Below are 24,425 nucleotides of genomic sequence, written 5' to 3'. Positions count from 1 at the left end.
TAGTTTCTAAACAAATGCCTCTTGAAATGATGACTTTTGAAGTCCAAGTCCATATGTGCTCCTCATGGCAGACCAAGTCAAAATCTTTTTGGAGTAGATTGCTCCTTAGCATTCAGTTCTGAGCTTCTCAGACCAGCTTGGAGCCTACAGAAAGTTGTAAGCATCTCCCAGGTGATTTATATATAAAAAACTGTGCTTTTCTTTAAAGTAGACAATTTGGTGGAAACTTAACATGTTTATTTCCTGAAATGATTATGTTTGGGATTTTTTTTGCTGTCTTTCATTTCTTACACCTGTGGTTAGGTTCAGGAGGTACCCTCTGGGGTGAGCTATTTGTACATTCATCACAACAGTTCTAGAGGCAGCGATACTTACTAGCAGTTTTGGTTCAAAAATAACCCTGTATGAGCATTAAGTTTTCAGTACCAGAATATTATGTAGTTATTTGGCATCATCCTTATACATTTTTTGGTTTTTTTTTAAATCAATGTAGCTCATATTTACTAAGTTCTGTAACAAAAGAGCATCCAGCATAGATCTGTGAACGGCATAATTTTACCCTGACACGTTCCCAGTAGACACACATTGAACTTGAAGACATTTAAAATGGTGATTAAGCCTGTTAGAGTTGGGACCTCTATGTATAGTTTGAAACCTCCATTTCACACGAGAACAGCGCCCATAATTTCTCGATTGAAACCGTTCATGCAACCTTATGAGCCTTTTGAGTATCACATATCAATCCCATACCTAGGATCAGAAATAAAGGACTTCATTTCCTGGACAGCTGGTTTTCATTCTGCAGTTTGCAAATTTGCAGCTAGGACTCTGAACTTGCCATCTTTTCTTTCAGAGTGGCAAGATGAGGCATTGAGAGAAAGGTGGCCAGGGCACTGCTTTAGGTATTGGTGTTTCCCTGTCCAGCAAGGGCACACCTCTGTGTGCAAGCATTCCCTGTGTTTGGTGCCGAATGCCAGAAACCTGAGAGAGCTTTGTGCTTAATGGTTGTTTAGTGCTGGTGTAGTCCTTGTTGAATTATGTTTAATGTAATATAGAATGCTCTTTGGAACAAGGATTGGTTTCTTTAAAAAAAAACAATTATAACCTTGCATTATTGCTATCGGCAGAGCAATAAGAGAACTCTGGGTTCCGTCCAATTCGACTTTCTTCTGTTTTTTCAAGGAAAAAAGAATAAAAGGTGCTAATATCTGTCCTGTCCAAAGGACATACATTCCTGTTCAGATCTATACAGTAAAAGTGCTACACAAACCCCATGTTGGCACTAATAATAATGATCATGCTTGAAAAGTACTTGTTTTTCCCCCTTTAGTATTACATTAACTAATTTGTATATGGGTAGTCTTCCCAATGCTGTGAAAGCTTTTGCCTCGTTACTGTCATTGTTTTGTGCAATATAAGAGTAATTTCAGAACCAAACCCCCTCTACCTTCTGTTCTTTACAGTGTATACACATTCAAGCCTGCTCACTGCTTCTTTGACGGAGCTTACTGATGACTTAAGGTCAAAACTGACTATTTTAATCTGTTTGATGTAGTGGGCTAATCAGTGGCAGGTTGTTCATATGTATATGTATATCTCAGTGGATTTCTTTGATGTTAACTGCCGTTACACTGACTCACTGTTCTGTGTATTCCAGGTACCAGTCCTGGACTTGTTCCCACCTGGGTGTGGCTGTTCAGTGCTTTTACCACCTTTTGTGCTTATGCTTTAGGTAAAGTACAATGAAATAATTTACATGTCTGGCATCTTCATATAGTTTTATCTACTAGTGCACTACTGCTGATGTTGAGATGAAAAGGCATCATGGATAAATTAATATAATTATATATTAGAGGTTCTATGACAGTAGCTCTTATCCCTCTTGAAAGTTCAAATTATTTTAGAGGAACAATGGAAATCATTAAGTAACAGTAGTCATTGCTGTTTGGTTTCATAAAAGTCTTTGGCCCCCAGTGATGACGCTGTGAGAAGTTTCCTGACACAAGCATTAACAGGAGGGTGTTTTCAAAGACAGGGAAAATAATGGTTACCTTAATGGTTATCTTTACAGCAGAGAAAAAGGAAAATGAGTGTAGCATTGTGGTTTTAAAGTGTTAGGTGCTTCGGTGCTTAAGGTGTGTGTCAGGAGAGATGGTGCGAATGTGGTGAGGGGCCTGAGCTGCCTGTGGAGATGAAGTTGTTTGGGTTTTTTTAATTTCCTGTTGCTGTTTTTCTCCCGTAACACCTACACCTTAGTTTCAGTCTCAGATTCCATTTTTACTTTTTATATCACACTGTGGCTGTTATTTTTAGCTACATTGCACCTTGCTGAGCAGTGGTGTGAAGATGTAGGTCTGAGCTGATGCAGATACGGGAGTGAGATCCACATTAGCATGGCCTTTTTCCTTCCTCTCATTCCAAACTAATCTCTCCACAACGTGGTGCAACAGAGTTAATTTTTGGGGGGACTCAAGGTAGTCTATTTACACAGGCTGCACTGTGCTGTGTAAATGTACCCTTTCTTTGGAGCTGGTTCTTACAAGACTTTGCACTGCAGTGTGTAGCCATATGCTTTTGTGCCATAGTTAAGACACCCAGGCTAGATATATATGTGTTCTAGATGTACACTGCAATGTTGTGCAAAGATGCTGGCCATTTCTGGTGTCAGACCCATGCGTGTAGAGCTATCCTGATTAACCTGGGAGTATCCCCTTGTGCAGACATCTCTCTCTGCATTGTAAATGCCTTTGCATTTCTGTTCAAGTGGCAAGCTTGTGCCAAAATTATTTTGTCCAGAATTTCTTTGTACCATAAAAATCACTGGAACAACAGTCCCTTGAGTCTGACTGCCAGTCAGATTTCCCTGACAGCTCTCTATAATCATTAGCAGAAGCAGCAGTTTCTTTTGTGAAAATAATTCTCTATGTAATTGTATGGGATTTAATGAAGTGGCTATTGTTTTATAAATAGGAATTCATATTGGAGCTGTTAGTGTATGACACCACTGAAAGCTCATTGGAAATTCAGCTTCTGAGGTTCTTAATGGATGTTATTTGCCAGTGAGGCCTGTAGTTCCTAATACTGGGAAGACAAGGAATATGATGTTGACAGTCAAAACTATAATGAACTGATGTATGTGTAGATTTTTATGTCTGCTCTCCAAGCCACTTCAGGAAATATTTAGTCTCAGATTTAATTCTGCATGGCCAAAGTTTTCCTTTTGGATGACTGCAAAGGGCCATAAAAACTAACCAAATACGCAGTTTTAATCTCTCTCAGCTTCTTTTTAATGACACAGTTACTCTCATCAAACTCCCTAGCATGCTGCTCTTTTATCCCACCTTTGTTAGGGTGGCTTGGTATCTTTTTCCTGTCTGTAAAATGGAGTACTCTTTGCTGATATTTTGAATTCCACTATTTAAAAGTTATATAAACTTTAATAAAACTGAAGATTTATAAACCTCTATGAGACAAAACTGTAATATAAGAATTCCAAAGCAATGCAAGTGTGACACAGGATATGTCCACTATTGAACATACAGCGTTGTTGGCGTGAATGATTTCAAACTGAAACTTAAACAGAAAATACTTTCAGTCTCTTAAAAAGGTAGTGAAACCACATGGAAAATGTGGGTAAAGGGTTGTGAAAATCCAATTTTACATATGTGTTATACAGTTCCTGTATTTTTCTCCATGCTCCTTAGAATTAGAAGCACTGTATTTTATGACACCATTATAAACCTAACTTTTTTCAGTGAAACTAAGATTCCTGCAAAATGAAAACCACTCTTTCACTGTGCTGTATGCATTTCAGTATCTAGTATGAATATTCTTTTGGACAACCTAAAATAATGTATGAACAGACAAATCTTTTCTCATTCTTATTTTTAAAGTACTATTTTATCCCTATAAATTAATTCTTTCCAATTTGGGTAAATGTTCTTGAGATATAAAAGACCATAAACTGTTTAGGGATATTTACATACCTGTTTGGTAGTTCAGTTTCAGAAATATCCTTTAACAGACTAAAGAATTTCTACATTTGTAGCAACACTATTCCAGTAACCTCAAACTTATACAGTTTCTTTTCTGCACATTTCAGTAAGATGCTGACAATTCATATTTGAAATCCTCTATGAGATCTCTAATTTTCAGAGTTGTAAGAACTGTCCCAAGAGATTTGTATTTGAGAGGAGGAGATCTCACAGCTGTTTAGGTGTTCCAGTAGGGAGATGGTTTAAAATCTGTACGGAATGAAAACCCATGTTTTCCTGGTTTAGATCCCTGAAGTATATTTACATTAAACAAAACTCAGAGTACTGCCAAATAATCTGGAGAAGTAAGTAGCGTATGATCTATAGCAGCTGTGGAGTCCTTGGTCTCACTCTGCTGAGCTTTATCTCTGGTCAGTTTTGGGTTACTAATGATCAATAACTAATAACTATTAGCTACGGTACCTTCCAAGTAACATTAAAAAGAAAAATGAAATTTTCCATGTTATTTTGAGATTTAGGGTAGCAACAAGTAATCTGTAAGGCTTGTTCTGTGTACTTTTTCCTAAGAGATTTGTCCTGCATATTTACACTTCACTTTAAGAAAATGTTTCTATTTCTCACCAGCCCAGGCTCAGAGAAGAGATTAAGGCTATGGTTTGGCAATACAACTAAGAAAGGTTACAGCTGCTAAACCCCCTTCCTCCTTCTCCTCCTCCTCCCTGCATTCACTGCTCCTCCCTAGTGCCACCTCCCTTCTTTTTTATACCATTCACAGTGGCAGTTCTGTTCAGTGACCCTGAAGAAAATGTAATGTTTGCTGTCTTTCCACCAGCTGAGCAGGCTGAGAGTTCAACAGCAGTGAACTCTCAGATTGACTCAAACTGTATTGTCCAGTTGCATCCTTAGAGTGAGGTCCAATAGAGTGGGCATCTTTCAAGAACTTTAGTATTAGTGATCAGCATATAAGTCACCTTAACAGTAAGGTATTTGTAGAATCATAGGATCATCTAGGTTGGAAAAGACCTCTAAGATGAAGTCCAGACATTAACCCAACACTGCCAAGTCCACCACTAAACCATGTTCCTAAGTGCCACATCTATGGGTCTTTTAAATACCTCCAGGGATGGTGACTCCACCACTGCCCTGGGTAGCCTGTTCCATTGCTTGTCTGCCCTTTTGGTGAAGAAGTTTTTCCTAATATCCAATCTACACCTCCCCTGGCACAGGTTAAGGCTGTTACCTGTTGTTCTATCGCTTGTTATGTTGGAGAAGAAACCAGCACCCAACTCACTACAGCCTCCTTTCAGGTAGTTGTAGAGAGCAATAAGGTTTACCTGAGCCTTCTTTTCTCCCCAGTTCCCTCATCCGCTCCTCATAAGACTTGTTCTCCAGACCCTTCACCAGCTTCATTGCGGTTCTTTGGCCGCACTCCAGCACCTCAAAGTTTCTCTTGTAGTGAGGGGCCCAATGCTGAACACTGTATTTGAGGTGCGGCCTCACCAGTGCCAAGTACAGGGGGATGATCACTTCCCTGACCCTGCTGGCCACACTGATACAGGCCAGGATGCTATTAGACTTCTTGGCCACCTGGGCACACTGCTGGCTCTTGTATCCTGATTACAACCAAAAGACTCTTTAAAACATCTTATGTAGGTACACGCACAAATACATTTTGTGAAGTTTGGTCTTTGAGGCTGCCATGTAACAGTTAGTCATGGAGGCATTTAGCATCAGGCAACCTAAATGCCTTAGTGATACTACTCCATAAGTGGTCTGAAGTCTCAGAGGGTCCACAACACCAATAGATGGGTAAGAAGTCCTGTGGACACTTTTCAGTGCTTTCATTGAGAAACTGATCCACTGGGGACAAGTAATTACGAATGTCTTTCTAAAGCTCACAACAAAGGTGGCATTTAGTTTAAGAGTGAAGGCAAGGACAGAAAAATCATTTGACAACTGAAGCAAATATTTTACAAGCAATCCTAACATGTTGGTATTGAAGCCACAGTTGCGCTTCGGTTTGCTGTCTTTGATGTGTTTTTCCCATACGTTATATATGGCAGTAGTGAAGTGTATGTGAAGGAAGTTACTCCTTTTGTTGTGCTCTAACTCTGTATTTCTTTTCCTTTCCGATCCTTCTAGATTCCATAGATGGGAAACACGCTCGAAGGACTCAGTCCAGTACTCCCCTGGGAGAATTATTTGACCACGGGCTGGATAGCTGGGCTACCTCCATTTTAGTGCTTTCTTTTTTTTCTGTCTGTTCCCGGGACAATGGGAAGAGTGGAATTTCTGTATATACAATGTATATATATTTAAGCATCGTCTTGTTTAACTTTATGTGTTCACACTGGGAGAAATATAACACAGGAGTTCTTTTCCTTCCTTGGGGATACGACATAAGCCAAGTGGTAAGTATTTATCATTCCTGCTTTGGTTTTATTTTTTTTTTAACTGTGTTAGTGTTTTCATAATAATACAGAAATAGAAAAACAGAGCTCAAGGCAAATATATTTGGCCAAGATTTTGAATGTGAAATAGCATAACCCTAAAAGTAATTCAGAAATATTTCCTGCATTTGCAAGGAAGGGATGCTCTAAAGCAAATTGTGAGCATCAGAGATTCATTGCCTTTCAGAACAAAAAAAGGCTTGCAGCAAGCCTAGCAGTCAGATATGCTCGTAAGAATGTCATTTAACTACATTTGATTTGTGGTATCAACAAAAATTATTGTGCTGTCTGAAGCCATAAGCAATTTTCCCACCAACGCTAGGTTCTGAGGCAGTATGTGAATTAGTTCAAGTAGTATTTATTAATAGTAATTATGCAGCTATACAACTCTAGACCTTCTCAATTCTACCTCTTCCATCAAATGTGGTGATGGAAGCAGCATTGTACCTATACAGTGAGCATTAACTGTTTTCAAGTGAGTTTTACCCTTGGAAAAAATGTAGTCATACCATTAGAGGTTTCCCCTCTGGGAATGGCATTCAGTAATGTGAATTACATATCAGCCCACAGCCAGTCCCCATCTGAGTTCTTGACTGGCTTACAGCCCTGCCTTGAGGTGGTCCTCTTCAGAAACATGCCAGGGTACCATGGTGAGTGGTGGCCTCAGTGCAGAAATGAGCGGCAGCAGTAACAAGCTCAGTGCACTGCCAAGGGCCTAGCAGTGGGATTTCTGGGCTGTCTTATGTGTTTCTTAGATAGCCAGGTTCTTGCAGCCTGAGAAGCACAGTCCCAGTCTTCTCATCTTCCTGTCACAGGCATAGGATGAAAGGTACAGCCAAATATATATAATTGAAAATAGGTTTGACAGATATTCAATTATGTGCTTTAATGGAAATACAGTATTTAAATTAATGGCTGCAGATGTATTGCTGTAAACATAATCAGAATCCAGTGGTTTGAGAACAACTCTGAGATGGTGGTCCAGCTGTGGTGCATCTGTTTTGTCCCCTACAAAATAGGTCCTGGGAGAAGAAGTTGGCTCAGGACTAGGACATTAGGCAGCCAGCTGGTCTGCAAGATTCAGCCATGTCTGTGTAAGGTTTCTTAGTGAAGTTCTTCCAGCAGGAGAAGAACAGCTATGTTCAAACCTATTTCACTTGCTGCTCGGATGATCACTGTAGATATACATGTGAATGTTTAGAAAGCTCTTTTAGACTGCTACAGCATCTGAATGATATTCGTGGTTAAATGTGGGAGTGGGTATCAATTAGTGGAGCAGTACTGTTAACTCTTGTCAGTGCCTTTTCGTGACCTATGCCTCTGTCACTGCTTTCCCATCTGGGAAATAATGGTGGTAACATTTCCTTGCCTGACAGATTTGTGGTGAGGCTGGATTTCAGAAAGTTTGCAAACTGCTTTGATTAACTTGGATGCAAGGTGCTAACAAGTGCTATTTCCCGTCCCCCTTTGATACTGAATTGCTGTCCCACATGCTCATTTCTAGTAACTTCTGTGATCATTTGCTTACAGTCTAAATGATAAGGATATAAATGTAAGGATTTTTTTGATGCACAGTCATCAGCAGCAGAGGAAGACCGTGCTGCTGAGTTGTCTGTATGTCAGTTTACCCACCTGTGAAAATCAGCTTTTGTAGCTGTGATTGCCTATGAACAAAGAAAAGACAGGACTTGTAGATCAAGGTAGTATTTTTTCCATTCGTCCAATCTACATTTCACACACACCAGAAAGTTTGGGTTGTTTTCAGCTGTACTCACCAGTCTAGTAAAAGATCTTAATTCCCCTACAAAAATTGCCTTGCCCTTGTTTTGTAAGGGGCAAGGCAATACAATCATTCAGCAAATTTTGTATGATGCACCCACTATTAAAGGTAGCTCTTCATCTCCAGCTACTTGGAGGTGATGAGGATGCTGAGGACCTAAGCAAATGGCTGATGATGAGTAAGGAAGGTAATGTTCCCCTTGCTGTTTTTTCCCTGCCACCTACCTGCCAGATACTCCCACAGCCACATTTAGAGACAGAGAGAGCAGAAGCACTCACAAGCTGCTTTCAGGCTGATTCCCAGCGTTTAGTTCACTGTTTCCTCTGTGGCATTCCTAGCTGAATTGCTGCACAAGTGCGCCTCTGCTCTGTCTTGAATAACTTCACCAACAACATGATGCTATCACATTAGCATGTCAGCCATTCAGGTAGTCTGGTCCTCTGCTTCTGCTTTTAAATTTTATAGTAGCCAGGAACTTTGGACTTTGTTATCACCACAAAGGTCAGGAAATACAGTAATTAGTATAAGTGTGCAAACAGATAACTGTTGACCTTAATGAAAGCATTACTGGCGTGTAGCTCCCAGGACACCGCTGCTGAGTCAGCTCCACTGTCTGTAAACACTCCCTGGCTCTGTGTTAACTGCGGTGTTAGAAGAGCTGCTGTTCCTCGGGAAAAAGTACCTCATTGTAGATAGAGAAATCCGTGGGCTTTAAGCAGATCAGTTTTCTGCCAGTTGATGACTCATCAGAATTGGTCACCTAATTATGGTAGCTGGGCTGTAATTGGCACTCCAATTAGCTTTGATTACAGCAGACAGCTGTTTATAGGAAGCTGTGGTTTGTAAACTTGAAAAATGTCTGTAATGTGTCTGAGAGATGCTTGGTCAGAGGAATGCTTTGTGCATTCAGAATCAAGGAGGAGGTGTCCGCAGCAATGAAGACTCTTCCCCTCTCCTCTCTCCAGCACAAGGAGCTACCTTGTGCCAACTCTTCTGAGGGCAGAAAAAGATGCAGGAGAGGAGCCTCTTTACACCATCTAAAGACTTCTCATACACCTTAGACTAAGCACACCCATTAAAACCCCAAAAAGTCATGAAGAGAAGTCTGTAGAAGAAACCTTTGCTATGTTCTGTGAGAAATACTCAGGTACATCTTGTGAAAACAAACATTTTTACTTTGTCACAAGCCCAACCAAAGAAAGATATTACCTAAAGACAAAACGTTCCAGATAAAATGAAATTTCAGGCTTCCTGCCATATGGTCATTTTCACAGACAGTTTCAGCAGTGTGTTACTGGAAAACGTTTCAACACTTGAACAATTAATACTATCGGAATACACTTGTGAAATTGAATATTACAATAAAATTAAAGTAGGGTTTTGGGTTTTTTTTTGTGGAATCATACAAAATTTAAAAGCACAGCCAGAATATTTTTTCAAAATGATGAAAAAGTGTTTGATTTTTGAATGTGTGGTACATCGTACAGCATCCTCAATGTACCTGTGTGTAAAACAGAAACGATAGATCATTAGGAAGAAGAAAAACTATAGAATTTTCCCAGTGCCACATTAAAGAAGCATTCTGAATTTACAGAGGGACAAATGTGATTATGTTGCTGTGATTTACAGAACTGCGGCAAGGTAGGGAGCCACTGCTCAGAAGCCAGGTGTCCTGTTGTTCAGCCATATCAAATGGCCTACAAATGAACAGATTTTTATCTGCATAAGTACTCCTCCTCCTCATGGTTAAGGCCTTGGCAAGCCAAAGATTTTCCTGGCCAGATGCAGTTGAATCCAAGATTGTCTACGTCTGACACTAACTTGCTATATAGTCCTGACTTGTGGTATTTAATTTGGACTTGCCATTTTGCAAAAGGTTGCAACTATTTTTGCTTACTAAAGACTACATTCGTACCTGAAAAGTAGTAAAGCTGATCTATGCCAGAGAGAGGAGTAAAAAAGTACTCAGCTGCTAATACAGCTTAGATCAAGGGCCACAGCCATTTTCCATCTTCCAGCTTTCTAAAGGAGGTCTTTGGGACTGCCCCAGTGAAGTCAAAGTTACAACTCCTTCAAAAAGAACACGCCAAAAATTTGAAGCCAATGAGTGTTTTTTCACACCCTACCTCTGTTAAATCAGAGGCAATCTTAACCTGTGAGTACTGCATCACCAAATCCCAGGGCAGGGGATTTCCCCAAAGCCTGTTGCATCAATGTTCCTGTTCCTAGAGGTATGCTGACAGGGATATTCATGACTGCACTGCCAAAAGTACTGACTGTAATAACAGATAATATCGAAGTTCCTCTTTTATCACTTGCCAAAAAAATCTGTTCAGAATTCGACTTGTGAGGGTAAATTCAGGCTCCATTAGAACCAGTTGGAGTTTTGCCATCAACTTTGATGGAGCCAGGATTCCATCCCTCATGTCTTATGCATAACATAATGCAATTTCTGCAGAAAGCCAAATGGTAGCTCTGCTGTAGTCAGTTGCAAAACTGACTACATACATGTCCTTCATTTAGACCAAAATTTGACTCATTGTCTTCAATGGCCCAATATGTAACTGTCATTCTAGTGCTTCTCCATTGCAGATCTGTTGTGCTGCTTGTTCTTGCACAGGTGAATCAAACATCCAACTCTGAAATGCCAATTCAAGGAAAACTCTTGAAGAGCTATACACTGATAGGGCAAGAATCTTGAATTTAGATTCAGAGAAGCAAGTGAAGTCAAATATAGTAATATCTATATGTAATAAGGAGTTTAAGCAACATCAGTGTTTGCGACTAATCTGTGATCTTAAGCAGCCGGTTATCTAAAAAGGAGATTTTTAGTGTATCTTTAAATTAAAGTGGGCGACCTGGGCTAAACCAAGAAACAGGTTTCAAGGTAGAACAGGGTCCCTCGAGGACATGGGATTAAGGGTACAAGGGCTACAACAGGTACAAGGGCTACAACAGGTACAAGGACTACAACACAATCATTACTGCATTTGAATGTTACACACCTAAAATGGCAAGATTTCTCCAGTTTGTACCATGTATGAGGCGCTACAGGTAATAAAATGTCAAAGGTATTGCCATAGGAGCTGTAGGGTTTTGACTGCATTAAGATTGCTGACCTCCGCTGGGTCACAGAAATATCTCTGGAAAGAGAGCAAGAACTTCATTTACATCTCTGCAGAAACTGGTGGCACTTCAGCGGGACTCGGGAGTCTTAGGTATGAGTCCTTTCACTCCTAACGATGTTTGACTACATGTTTCTTTTTGTGTCCTGTAATGATGTTATCTGTCAAACAAATTAAATATCAGGGAAGGCTTCAGCTCACTCCCCTTCTTTTTATTTATTTACATTAAATCAATTATTATTATTTCAGGTGAGCTTAGGGTTTTTTTTTCCTCTCTCAGTTATTCTGATATGACCAGTTCAGGGGGCTGAGCTGCAAGAATAACCACATTGCCAATTCTGAAGTCTGTGTAGAGATACAAGAAGGTGCATGTACACTGGGGGGACCTGGCATTAAAAAGGCATTTAGGAATTTGTGTGTTTTGAAAAGGTAAGTCTGTAATATTTACCAAATGCAAACAGATGCACACATTGCAGGGAAATTACGTGCTTTCCCCACATTTCCTGTGTTTTAAATAACTCTGTGACCCTGAAAGCTGCTTCACTGCTTAGAAGTACGTGTTTTGGAATGGTAGCATAAGGTCCTGTATTGTGGAGACAGGAGGAAAATAACAGCTTGTATTAAGATGATAAGCTAAATTCCATGTCTTTAGAAGTAAAGGATTAAAACTACATTATCTTTTTTCCTATAGGTATTAATAGCAGCATATCTGCTCACAGGTTCTGTTGGTGTAGAAGTCTGGCACAAGCCTCTTCTCTTTGGTTTTTACATTACAGACGCGTTAGTAATCTTACTTATAGGTAAGTGTCCAACTCCATGCAAAACTGTACTGCTTTTTAATTATTTTGACAAGATACTTCTTCTATTTCCTTCTTTGTATTTTGTAAGTGTTGTTTAGTCTAAAAAGCCCACATGAATGGGGCTGATTTAAAAGACTAAAACTGGAAAACTTTGAAAAAGGAGATAATTTTGGGAACATTTTTCCTCACTGAATTACTAACTGTTACACATAAATAATACAAAAAGTGTTCTTTGTCTGGAACATGTCACTCACATTTACACATATTATAAGTTTAATGTTTTGGCCTGCAGCACACTATGCTCCAAAACATTATAGATAGAAGGAATAAAGACATCATTAAATAGTCTTATAAGGCACAAAAGTAGAACTGAAAAGAACCAGGTGAATTCTAAGCTCTTCTTTAGACTTACTTTCAGAGCAGAAGTGATGCATTTTTCATACACAGTGATAGTCTCTTTGCTCATCATCTGAAGCTGTCTGTGTAGTTTGAAATAAGCCTTGAACATTTTTCAACTGCTATAGCTAGACTGAGAACGAGAGCAGTTACATTTTAATGAGTTAAAACTGTCGTAGTCTTAGCTAAAAATGTGTGTGTGCAAAATGGCTTTGGTGTGTTGCTTGCAAGGTGTATAAATTAGCATGTAAATTTGAGGGATTTTTATATAAGCATGCAAGTGATGCGAAGAGGAAACAAAAACCCCATTTGAACAGAGTTTAGACTTACATCCCAGGAAGCTTCTTCAGTCCTTGAGCCAAATGGAGAACTTGGATATAGATGCCCACCCAGTGCTGACACTAAGAGCCATCTGAGCATTTCAGGGGGGCATTTGAATCCACTGCATTGACATGTGCTCTCAACACCCTTTATCACGGTGAGGTCTACAGCAGGGACTGCCTCCAGCCTCAGCAGTGCTTCCTAGAACTGCCAGATTGGAAAGGACCCTGCATGCAGGCTGTGCTCTCTAATGAGTACAAGTGTAAAAGCACATGGTTTTGCAGACCTTTGTGCTTTACCCAGAGTAAAACTGACCCTGTGTAACCAAGGGTATTCTATAGTCTTTTTCTTGTCAGGCCTGTTTTAGGCACGCTGAGGAAAAGAAGGAAAGAAAGTGGGAATAAAACAGTGGTTGCCTTTTCAGCAATCTATGATTTATTCAGCTTGTCAGAGGTGTAGCTGTAACATGCCCTCTAGTGGCTGCAGGGCAGACGGATGGGGAGTGATTTGTGCCCTTGAAGGGGTATCGCAAGTCCGAGAGAGGTGGATGCTGGCTTGCCCACAGGCAGCAGGTTAGGCCTGCGATGGCATGATGTGCTATCATGGGCAAGTCCATTGAACACGCTTGTTCTGTGCTACACGCATGGCTGCTTTTGTTCCTGTCACTAAGACACACGACAGCCAGTTCAGTGAGTACACTGATGTCTTCCCTTGTGCTTGGGAAGCCATGGATGAAGGTTTAATGCAAACTGCTCCACATGTTAGGAAGGTTTGTGGTAGGGAAGCGTGTCAATGTCATCAGATCTGCAGAAATGAGCATCCTTTTTCATATTCCACCAAAACCAGCTGCAAAGCAAGGTTTGATGGACTAGTCCATTAGCATTAGAAAGAAGTACTGCTTCCGTCTGATGTGGTACACTTGCATGAATGGAACTGTGAGCAGAGAATTGAGTATTTCCTCCAGCATTGTCCTCAGCAGAGTAGGCACAAGTAAGAGCCAAAAGATTAATTTTAAAACACACTCTCACACTCTCTCCACAATGCCATTAACAGAGCCACTCCTGCTGCTTAATTATAGCTAAATATGGGCTTAAAGTATGCAAGAAATGATCTTGCTTGACTCTACGTTACAAAACTGTCACAGTGCATGGTAAATCTCTTAAAAACAGACACTAAATTTAAATATTAAAAAAAAAAGTAGACTCCTTCCACTGAGGATCATGCTGATCCAGAAAGCACAGGTTTGAATCTCAGCTCAGCAATAGCGGTTATCATTGGATAAGCTGTGTGCAGTGAATATGGATATATGAAGTTTTTGGAAGCTTGCAGTAAATTGCGGGACTCCACTGCGACTGCAGGAAAAGTGTTGATGTAACCTACACCAACAGCTAAGCAGACAGGAAGGTGGAATTATTTTCTCTCCCTTAGAGAGGCTGCAGCAAGTGTGTCCTGCTCAGCCAGATCTATTTGTATCAGAAAGCCCCCTCTCTGGCATGCTCAGTTAAATGCCTCTGTGGCTAGTTAAAAAACAAAGCGATGTAGTGGGCCCCTGATGCTTTTTATGAGTTAGTTTCCCAGGACCTTGAGAGGAGCCATTAAACTGTAACTGGCTGTCCTTAACCATCTGATGGCATTTAGTAGTCACTAGTGGTCCTTCTAACAATGAATCTGTAGCTGCTCCATCAATACTTGGCATTCATTTCACGCTTTTACTGTTCTGCACACAACAGGAGTTCAGCTGCTGAGCCGTCACTTCTCCAAGAACAGCTGGGCTTTAGCTAGTACCTTCTGTAGTGGAAAGGCATCCAAATGAGATGCACAAGAGTGGAGGTTTTCAGACGTTTTTCCAAGAGTTTCCTGGGAAAAAAACCCCATCAAACAGGAAGACTAGCCCACGTATAACCTAAGGATGAACTCTGCAAATGCACCTCCTTCAAGGAAGCAGTGGTATCACCAGGTGACATAAATAATGGACTTTTTATCAGGTGCCAGACCACACAAAGATATACATAAAAGTGCGGCAATGGCAGTGTTTAGATTAGATGTTTTAAGAAAGCTTCCCAAGAGAGAGCTTTACGTATGTCCCTGGGAACTCTCTAGCACACTGTGAACACCTGTAGGGAGGCCGTGTCTCAGGCTGCTGAACAGAGATCTTGGAGGACTCCCCTGTGAATCAGACAAACTTCTGCACAGTATTTTATGGGAACTTTTCACTTGTCCACTGTAATTCGCAGGCAGTGAATGCAATTCCATCCTGCAGCTCCAAAATACACACCTAGCTGGACCCCAAACAAATGAGGAAGGCCGTTTTCCTGTTTCCAGAGTGCGTTGTCCTGGCTGCTAGGCAGAAATGCCTTTTCTGCTAGTGCAAAAGCAGCCAGACCTTTCTAAAGTGATGTGCCTGTGTGCTCAGCTGGAACTAATTACCTCTGCTCTCAGCAAGGCTCCTGTGGATGACACTCCAAAAGCTCTCTTGGGATTTAACCACAGTTGTCCCATAGCATTATCTGGCTAACTAGGGTCCCTTCAAAGGGCAGCGCTGGGGTGAGAGCTATCATTTATTTTCACCCCTCCAGGGTATCCTGAATGCCTAGCATTCCTTGTCACTGTGCCATCAGGTTGAGAGCAATATAAAATATTTACAATAAGCATTTTAAAACAGTCAATTCCTCACATGAAGTCTGTGGTGCTATAGACTTTATAAGAAGGTTTTCACTGACAGGTAGACGTAGTAGCTCAAGGAACAGCATTACTATTGATGATGGTTTCTGTCTCACATTGTAATTAAATGAACTCTAATAGGTACATGTTCTGAATGAAGCATTTCCCCATTCTTGGGACATTCATACTTGCTCTCTATGAGATAGATTTTATAATGTTCAGGCCACAGTCCTTTCCTCACTAGAGACATTTATATATCTGGTTTCCTCTACCTGCTGTTCATTTCCATACAACTTACCGCAAATTTCTTTTGGTTCATTAAATTTATTCAGAATTGACCAGAGGACGCAGAAGTTATGATGGCATGCACATAAACAAGCATGTTTATCTCTCAAAATGTCAGCTTCCTTAGGAAGCTCGGTTGGAAAAATGACTTCGGATTCACAGAAAGATTCTGGCTCCTCATCAGTATTTATTGCAACCACAAGAATAAGCATTGTGGGTAAAGGACCAATAAGGTGTGAATCAAAAATGTTGTGCTGCATCAGTGTGTGGCACATGGGGCAGACAGTTCAGTGATCCAGAGATGGTGGCACATTTGAGGCCCCTATGGCAAAGCTGAAGCGAATTTTCAGAGTGCAGGTTTGAACATGAAATGTGAATGGAATAGTAACATCTGTCAGAGAGCTGAAACTTGAACTTTCTTCTGGAGATGGGGCCAAAGCAGTCAGAATTTTTTCCTGTGATGTGAATTGGAATGGGTTCTGTGCTGACTTTTGCAGAGTGTGTGTTCCTTGAGGTTCACTCCTTCTCCGAGCTATTGAAGTGTACAAAACAAAGAGTAAACACATAAATGAAAACATAAAAGCAGCAAAAACCTGATGATGAGACCAACCCACAAGATTTGAAACGTGCTAAGTATTTGAATTCCTTCACAGTAGGAAAGCACAGTTAATCCATCTAAACTAGTGCCCTGTCCTTACACTGTCCTACAGCCTATGTATCAAAGTAGGACACAAAAGTCCTTGCAGTGAGTAATTATACAGCAGCCTGCCTTTTTATCAGTGTCAGAAAATGTTTAGGAGGCCATGGTCACATTATAAATTGTTTCTGTCCCATATGGATGAAGTCATTCTGTAGTGATTTCCTATAGTTCCCATTGCAAAGCAGCTGATGGTTCTGCCTTACTGATGGATAGTTGAATGATTAAATGTTAAGTGATATGTTTTCAAAATGCTATCACTCCTACAGGCTTTGACTAGCCTGGTTTGAAAAGTGTGGTTAAAGTGAGTTGGCTTCTACGTGTCTGTCACCAATTTAACATTTATGAAAGCATTGTTGTGACAGATTGTACGAGACTTCATTGAAGTAAAGGGCGTGAAATACTCACCTGTCACTTGAGATATACATAAAAAGTGGTTGAGGTCATGTTTGGAGTAACTCATCCAAACCAGTCAGAACAATAAACCCAGAAAACCAGAGCGCTGAAGGCCGGAGGCAGAGCAGTGTCACGGGATACTAATGACAAGTGGGAATGGGCTTGGTGGTGTTAGCTGTGAGCAGTCACGTCGTGGGTGCTGGGAGCCCCAGAAGAGTCAAACAAGGGGGCTCACCTGGTGGAGTCCTTCTGGAAGCTAGCCTGGGCTTTTCAAATAAAGACATTGATTCTCCGGTGCTCAGTTCTTGCTGTGCCCAAAAAAAGAGAATTATGTGCTGTGTGAACACGACTACATCAAAGAACCAAACTAATTTCTCGGTCTGTATTAAATCCCTCCAAATGTTAATTGTTAGTTTACAGCTCAGTTCAAGAGAGATAAATGCAGTGTGTGCTTCCTGAGACACTGAAAATAAGCTATAGAATCAACAGGCAGGATAAATCCATCCTTTTACAGACTTTGTACTCAAGAAGTAGCCTAGATGCTAAACACGCATCAGCTTTGTGCCTGAAGACACTGCTTATGTTTACACTGGGTTCTTAATCCTTGTAAAATCACTTCATATTGTGTAGATCTGTTTGGGTGTATTTTTCGTCTGTCCTTCAATTGCTTAATGTATTCAGACTTCACAGGCTCAATTAAGTCTGACGATCATACACTAATTTTCTAAGCTTATTTTTTCTTCAATTACTAAGTGGTTCTAAGTTTGCCCTTTTAAATAATAATAAAGCATAATTTTATATGTAGTGGACAGCTTAATATGCAATTATCTGTTTGCACAGCCAATTAAAAGAGTTGTCTTCTCAAGAGGTGCCTGAGAAACATCACGCTGTTCCACAAAAAGCTGCTGTTCAAGTTACAAGTGCTTCTGAGCGTTCACCTTTTAATGAAGCTTACTTCCAGGCACTGCGCAGTGTGCTAAACATTCAGTGTGTTAACATATTTTCATGGGTCTAGTGGCTCTGAATGTGGAAGAAATTAGAAAAAACATGGGAAAAGCATTCATTTTCCAAGCTAATATTGAGACCTAAATTTGGGTTGTTTTTTTCTTTTTTGTCTGGTGGCTAAGAAAGATTAATGATAACATCCCTTTTCTTTAAAGGAAACATTGACTATGATGAATTATTAACCTAGAGACAGGAAGACCAAGCAGTATAACTGAAGAAGGCTACGTGGAGGTGTGAGCAATTAAAGAACAAAAGAGGAGGGTTATGGTATTTCATTTGCAGGCTGAAATGCAACTGCAACTGCCTGCAGTTAAAGAGTTGATTTTTACTGAGCTCAATTTCTGCAGTATGCCCTGGAGAAGGTCTGTGCAGACCTCTTCACTGCCTCCCAAATGGGAGGAATGCACTGGGAAAGCCTTCTTTGGGGGGGAGCACAGCAGGGATGGAAGGGTTCTTTCCTGAATGAATTTCCGTGTTTCCATTGTGGTGTTCACAAAACTGCATCTCTTTATTGCACTGTCTCATTTTGAACTTTTAACTGTAAGGAAGAGTCAATTCTAAACAGATAATATCTCAACAATGTTCTGAGGATGGCTCACTTGTCAGGACCTTAACGACAAATGCAGTGTATGATAGCAAAGGTGTGGAGATAGGGTAAACACTGCCCTTTTTTTGAAGCAGTATAATCTGTTTGAAAATAGTGGTTTAGGTGTCTTGGCTAGTTTCCTGAGGTTGCTTCTTTATGCCATGGTGTTTACAGTCTGTGATGTTTGGTGTATTCAGGAATGCGGGCACCTGCAGCAGGCTTCCTGCCTTTGTCTGAATGCCAGTGTGGGGCTGTTCTCTTAATTACTGAAATAGCATCTTTTAGAACTGACAGTGGTGTCAGCAGCTCATTTCTGGCCATACCGTCTCTTTCTTTACAATGAGCAAGTCTGTGTTTTGCACAAATGTCTAAGTTAACTCAGGTATATCAGCCACACTAAGTAATTGCAGTGTCACAGAAACAACCTGACTATCTTCATTAGCCTTTCAGCTTAGTTACATGAGGGTTTAAGATGCCCTCATATAACTGAACCTAAATACATCACTGTTAGTCAGGACTAAGGGAACAAATTGTATTGTGGTAGTGTTTTGGGGTTTTCTTTTTAAATCACTCATCAATATCACACAACATCCTACCATTTTAGAACTGAATTTGAAATTACCCAATGGATCTAAAGTTGTCACTAAAATTGACGGGAATTACCTATTTTGATCCCTTTTACACACACGTGGGTATATATATATGCATATCTGTGTATGTGTGTGTATATATCTGTGTGTTTCTGCATATATATTTATAAAACAAGATAATGCCTTTATTCCTGGCATGTCTCTAATCCTGAATGGATTGACGTTTGGGTTTTGTTGTTAGTTTGTTTGTCTGTTTCTTTGTTTAATATGTACAAAATAGGAGCTTTGCAAATGCTTATTTCTCTGAAAAGGGAGTCAAGAGAGTGCAAGGCAAGGGACTGACTACAGGATTGTACCTAAATCCAAGGATTTGAGCTTGATACCTTCAGCCTAGTGTGACACAACAATTCCCTGTATCTGTGCCACCCATCTGTGCTTTAGTATTTTTGCCTTTAATACAGGCCTGTCTTCTTACAGTTGGGTCTCAGAATGTAAATCAGCTGAAAATGGGAAAATACTAAAGGAGGAATTAAAAAATAGTGGGCAAGCAGTAGCAGTTTGAATAGCACTCGAGAAGTTCTATTTTCTGTAATGTGTTAAAAATGTCTAATGCACTAAACTTGATTTTTAGTGACTTAAAAAAAATAATGTGCGTTTTGGGACTTAGAAAAGAAAAAAACACCCCAAAAAAGCTCCATCATCATCATCATCACTTGGGCAGAGACAGCAGTGGGTTTGCTTTCCAGGCTGCACCTTTTGTTCCCCAGACCAGAAGGGAATGGCAGCAATGCGGAAACCAGTGTAGCTCCTGGGCACAATGGGATCCTTAATGCCAATTAAAAGGCAGACTTAATGACTACCAAAAGCAGCCCCCAAGCCAGGCCTCCTTCGCTAAAAAAAGATGGGAAAGCAACATGTTGTAGGAAATGATGGAATTTTGAAAATCCCATAAGAAACAGGGGAACACCCTTTGCTTTCCCTCCTGCATCGGCAGCTCTCGCGCTGCTAGAAGAGAAGCCATATGAAGATACAGAGGAGTAACTGGTGCAACTGCCCCGTTCGGAAAGTGGCTTTTAGCTAACTGGGGGATTGTTTGTGGTCAGTGTGTTATTTCTGACTAAAATGGCACTTCATAAAAAGAACAAATTGTTGGCAGCCACTGCTCTTTGAATTCTATTTCTAGTTCTAGTCTCTATTTCTGTCCCTCTCAGTTGCTTTTCTCCTAACAAATCAAACTTCAGGATTGCAGCAGGAAATTTAGATTTAACCTCAAGAGTCAATGTTTTGTCTCATGTCTGCTCTAATGTGATGCAGATGTTGGAACTGCTGTACGTAACTCAAGATTTTATTCAACTAGCCCTCCCTGCCTAATAGGAAACATAGCTGACTGGGGTGCACATTAAAGACAGATCGCTCTGAAGGTACTAAGCATGGGAGTCTGAGAAATATAGCTACAAAATTCTTTGGATATTCCTTCAGTTGCACATCCTTCAGCTGTTGGATAAGGAGTTTCTGCCATGGTAAAGCATCGGGGTTCTTTATCTTACTTGTGCTAAGGAGGTAAAAATGTGGTATCTGAAATCGTTTACAGGCTGGATAGTCTTTTTTTCCTCCCAGTTCTTTGATTCCTTCTCTTTAAAAGACAAACAGAAAAAAATGGAGAAGTAGATGATCTCTTGTATCCCTTTTTACTGCTCCTGTTTTCCAACATAGAATCATAGAATCATAGAATGGTTAGGGTTGGAAGGGACCTCAAGATCATCTAGTTCCAACCCCCCTGCCATGGACAGGGACACCTCTCACTAAACCATCCCACACAAGGCTTCATCCAACCTGGCCTTGAACACCGCCAGGGATGGAGCACTCACATCTCCACTATTCTTGCGTTTTTTGAGTTTTCCTTCTCCTAAGTTGACAGCGTGGCCAGAGCATGCTAAACACTTGGGTATGTCTTTGATGAGGACTGAATGGTAAACACTGTCATTTCTCAAGACTCTGCTATGCCATGTTAGCCCCAGTAAAAAGTCCTCTGAAATGAGTTCTTTCCTCTGTTAGTTCTTATTTTTCCTAATTTCCAATAATTGTTTTTAATAATGAGATTGAAGATTGCTACTTTTCTATACAAACAGTGCACTATGTTTCTTAAATGAGATTTTTTTTTTAAGGTAAAACCAGAAGGTTTACAATATCAGAGTGCTTTACTTGCCCGTAACAAAATAGGAATTCTGTACTAATGTAGTGCACCAAAACAATCCTCATGTCTTTTAATATAAAAGCCAGGCAGAAACATGTTACTTAGAGCAGTCTCCAAGCAGCAAATAGACCAGGGAAAAGCTCTTAATACACAGAAAATAGGGGAAAGAACACAAACCAGATTTCTGCATGGAAACAGAGATTAAGATACGATAAGAAAAGATATGTAAGTCTTATATATCTTTTCACCCAGTTAGGCTGACTGATCCTGTGGCTTTTTTGTTTAAACCTTGCACTTCCACTTCTTGCTGGAGGACTTCTTTGACCCTTAGGTGGACCAGTGTGGGTGTCAGACAGGGTGCAACTGGGTCTTCGGCAGCTCTAGGGCTGCTGGCAGCTGTATTGGTAATACCAGCCCTGATGCAGATAGACACAGTGTTAGCAAAGGCAAGTTCCTTGTCCTGTGTGGGTTAAAGCTGAGCTCCAGAAAGGTCACAGCTGTATTACAAAAATGTAGTAAAGCCCCTCACTGATTCAGATGATGGCTGTATCACAGAAATTAACTCATTTCAGCTGCTGTAGCAGCAAAGCAGATCTTTAGTTGCACCTTAGTATATTGAACTACAAACCCGTTATTTCCCCAGTAATGTGGGCAGCTCTGTTTGAGGTTAATTGCCTTTATATATTCCATGGCAAGGTTTTTGGTGGGGTTTCTTTCCTACGTGAACAGATCGCAGCTTAAGCAAAATGGGGCTATGCTGTTTCTTGGGCCCAGCAGAGGAACCTGTCTGATAAATAATTGATCCTACCTACTAACTACATCAGAATTAAAGAAATGTCACTCATTGCTCAAGAAAATCAGTACCAGCTACTATTTCTAGCCGCTAACTTTTGGAGGAATGAGGAGGGTTTCATTATTGCCTGAAGCCTCCAAACTCAGTTTGTGTCCGGTAATGAGTACAGGAATACCAAGTCATTTTTAAAATAGCACACTAATTCTGTTACCGTATGAGAGAGCTCTGAGGTGATCAGTGTAGCAGAACTGTCTCTCATTACATACCAATCTTTTTCTCTTCCAGGTTTCAGTTTATTTCTTTCATTTCCACAAACACTGTACAACATTTACAGGTAAGTGAATTAGCATTAAACGAATTCTATTCCCTCCCATTTAATTACGTATATTTAAGGGTTTCCTCACTTGAGAAATAAATGTAACGCTTGAAGTAGCCTAGCTTCTTTCAGCCAGATGCTGTCCTGCTAACATAGTAAAAGGGTTTTCTGGTCAGTTTTTTGAACCTGAGTGGTTTCTTTTCCATGTTTGTAACTCCTTTTCCCTTCACTTGCCATTCTCCAGGCAGTCTCACACTGATGAAAGCTCTGTAGTTACCATCAATCCATTTTATTTGCAGTCAAATGTGGCTTTACCTTCTACCTGTGCTAGGTGAAATTCTGTAGCTGGTCATCCTGCACTCCATGAACTACTTTCTTGTCTTCCACACCCTTCTGTAAAACTCTCCTCTGTATGAAGTCTGCACATGATTGCCGTCAGACACAAGCTAAGCAGGTGGCAAGCTGTGATTACATCTCAGTGCTGGTTTGCTGCACCTAGGGATTTTATACATGGCCAGCTTATACTCTGACAGCCTATTTTCATTAATGCTGCCTGCGTTGCACTAGTATTTGCTAGCTCATTTCCCTCATCTGTCACATCAGGTCTCTCAGGTCCTAAGTGTCCTGGAGGAGGGACTGTCACTGCCTGTCTTCAGGAATTAGTGGAAATTAATATGAAGATATAAATTCTAGAGAGACTATAAGACAATAACACATCACTCCTACACAGCCCTTTTCACATTGCAGCACTCAGTGTAGTCAATAAAAACATGAATTACCCCATTTTGGGGCAGGAAGAGTGGAGAGCCAGGAGATGTGGGGCAGGAAAGGCTGAGGACAGGCAGAAAGGCTGAGCAGCAGTAGGAGGGGGCTGGTGACCAGTAATGCAAGGGACTCTGGTTCAGGGAAGACTGGGAGAAGGAGGGAAACACCTTGGGCATGGCAGTCCGTGGCAGCAGCAGCATTTAACCAGGTGAACATTTAGTATTTGCTTTCTTTTCTCTCATGTCAGGACTTCTTAGTGTTTTCCTTTTCAAGTCATCATGCGACACAGTTTCTCTCAACCCTTCCGGTGGGTTTATGACTCCTCTGAACAGAAGAGCACAGTAATTTCAAACATCCGGTCAGGTTTGCTTAAAGGATGCACACACAAGCTGTTTGGTGGTGAGGGATTTGAGTTTCCAGTCATCTCCTCAGTTTCCTCATCCTGCTGCCTGTTCGCAGTTGCGGTTTTATCAGAAGAATATTCTTTTTTGGAATGAGAAAGATATGAATTGTTTTTTTTGTCTAGATGTTTCTATAAATACAAGTGTTCAGAGATTTTAAACAGGACATTTCCTAGTACACAGAATTGCTCTTCTGAGATATTTATATGAAGAAATGGTTCAATGGTAGTGAGCTTTAATAAGTTAAACCTCCTATGCCTTTTATAATCTCTCAGTGAGTTTTGCTTGAGTGAAAAAGATGCAAGATACACAAAAGAGCTGTTGATCTTAGAGTTATCTTTTTCCTAGCTGACAGAAAATAGCCATTTACTACCTTTAATGGTACTACCTTTAGAAGACAGCTTAAAATAGCCAAGAAAACACAATGAATCATAAATTTTCCTGTACTCTAATTAGTCAAAAAAGCCTCCCCTTTAGGCTACACTTTGGCAACACTACAGGATTGTCTGGCAGCATCACCTGAAGATCTAAACAACAGCAATGTGTGCCAGCCACGTGCTTGACTCTGTTGCCATTGAAAACATGGGGGATACTGAGGGAAGTAATTCAATGTCTCATATCAGAAGTTTCATCCTCTAAATAGATACATATCTTGAATTCACAGCAAGCCTGCACGCTGGGCATTTGGGTGACAACTACAACAGAGTACTGCGGCTCACTCTGTGTTAAGCTTAGGGGTCCATTGCCAGGCAATGATGAGTGTGTGAAGCTGACCAGAAGCGATGTGAATAAACCAATATAATTTTACTCCAGAAACAAATGTTACTTGAGTATCCTACACTTTCTCAGAAAATACCTGCGTACGCAGC

General features: G+C 40.6%; 1 protein-coding gene across 1 annotated transcript in view; it reads left to right on the top strand.

Annotated features, from left to right (window-relative positions):
* Window positions 1-24,425, top strand: part of LOC136008649 (ethanolaminephosphotransferase 1-like) — a 51,465-nt gene that overhangs the window by 21,583 nt on the left and 5,457 nt on the right. The window contains exons 4-7 of the mRNA XM_065668218.1: window positions 1,658-1,732; window positions 6,138-6,406; window positions 12,042-12,150; window positions 22,360-22,408. Of these exons, the coding sequence (XP_065524290.1) occupies window positions 1,658-1,732; window positions 6,138-6,406; window positions 12,042-12,150; window positions 22,360-22,408 (502 nt within the window). The remainder of the gene's footprint in view (window positions 1-1,657; window positions 1,733-6,137; window positions 6,407-12,041; window positions 12,151-22,359; window positions 22,409-24,425) is intronic.

This window comes from Lathamus discolor, chromosome 2, assembly GCF_037157495.1.
Source record: "Lathamus discolor isolate bLatDis1 chromosome 2, bLatDis1.hap1, whole genome shotgun sequence".
Lineage (NCBI taxonomy): Eukaryota > Metazoa > Chordata > Aves > Psittaciformes > Psittacidae > Lathamus > Lathamus discolor.
The sequence above is the reverse complement of the archived record's forward strand: the minus strand, read 5'-3'. Positions and strand labels throughout refer to the sequence as shown.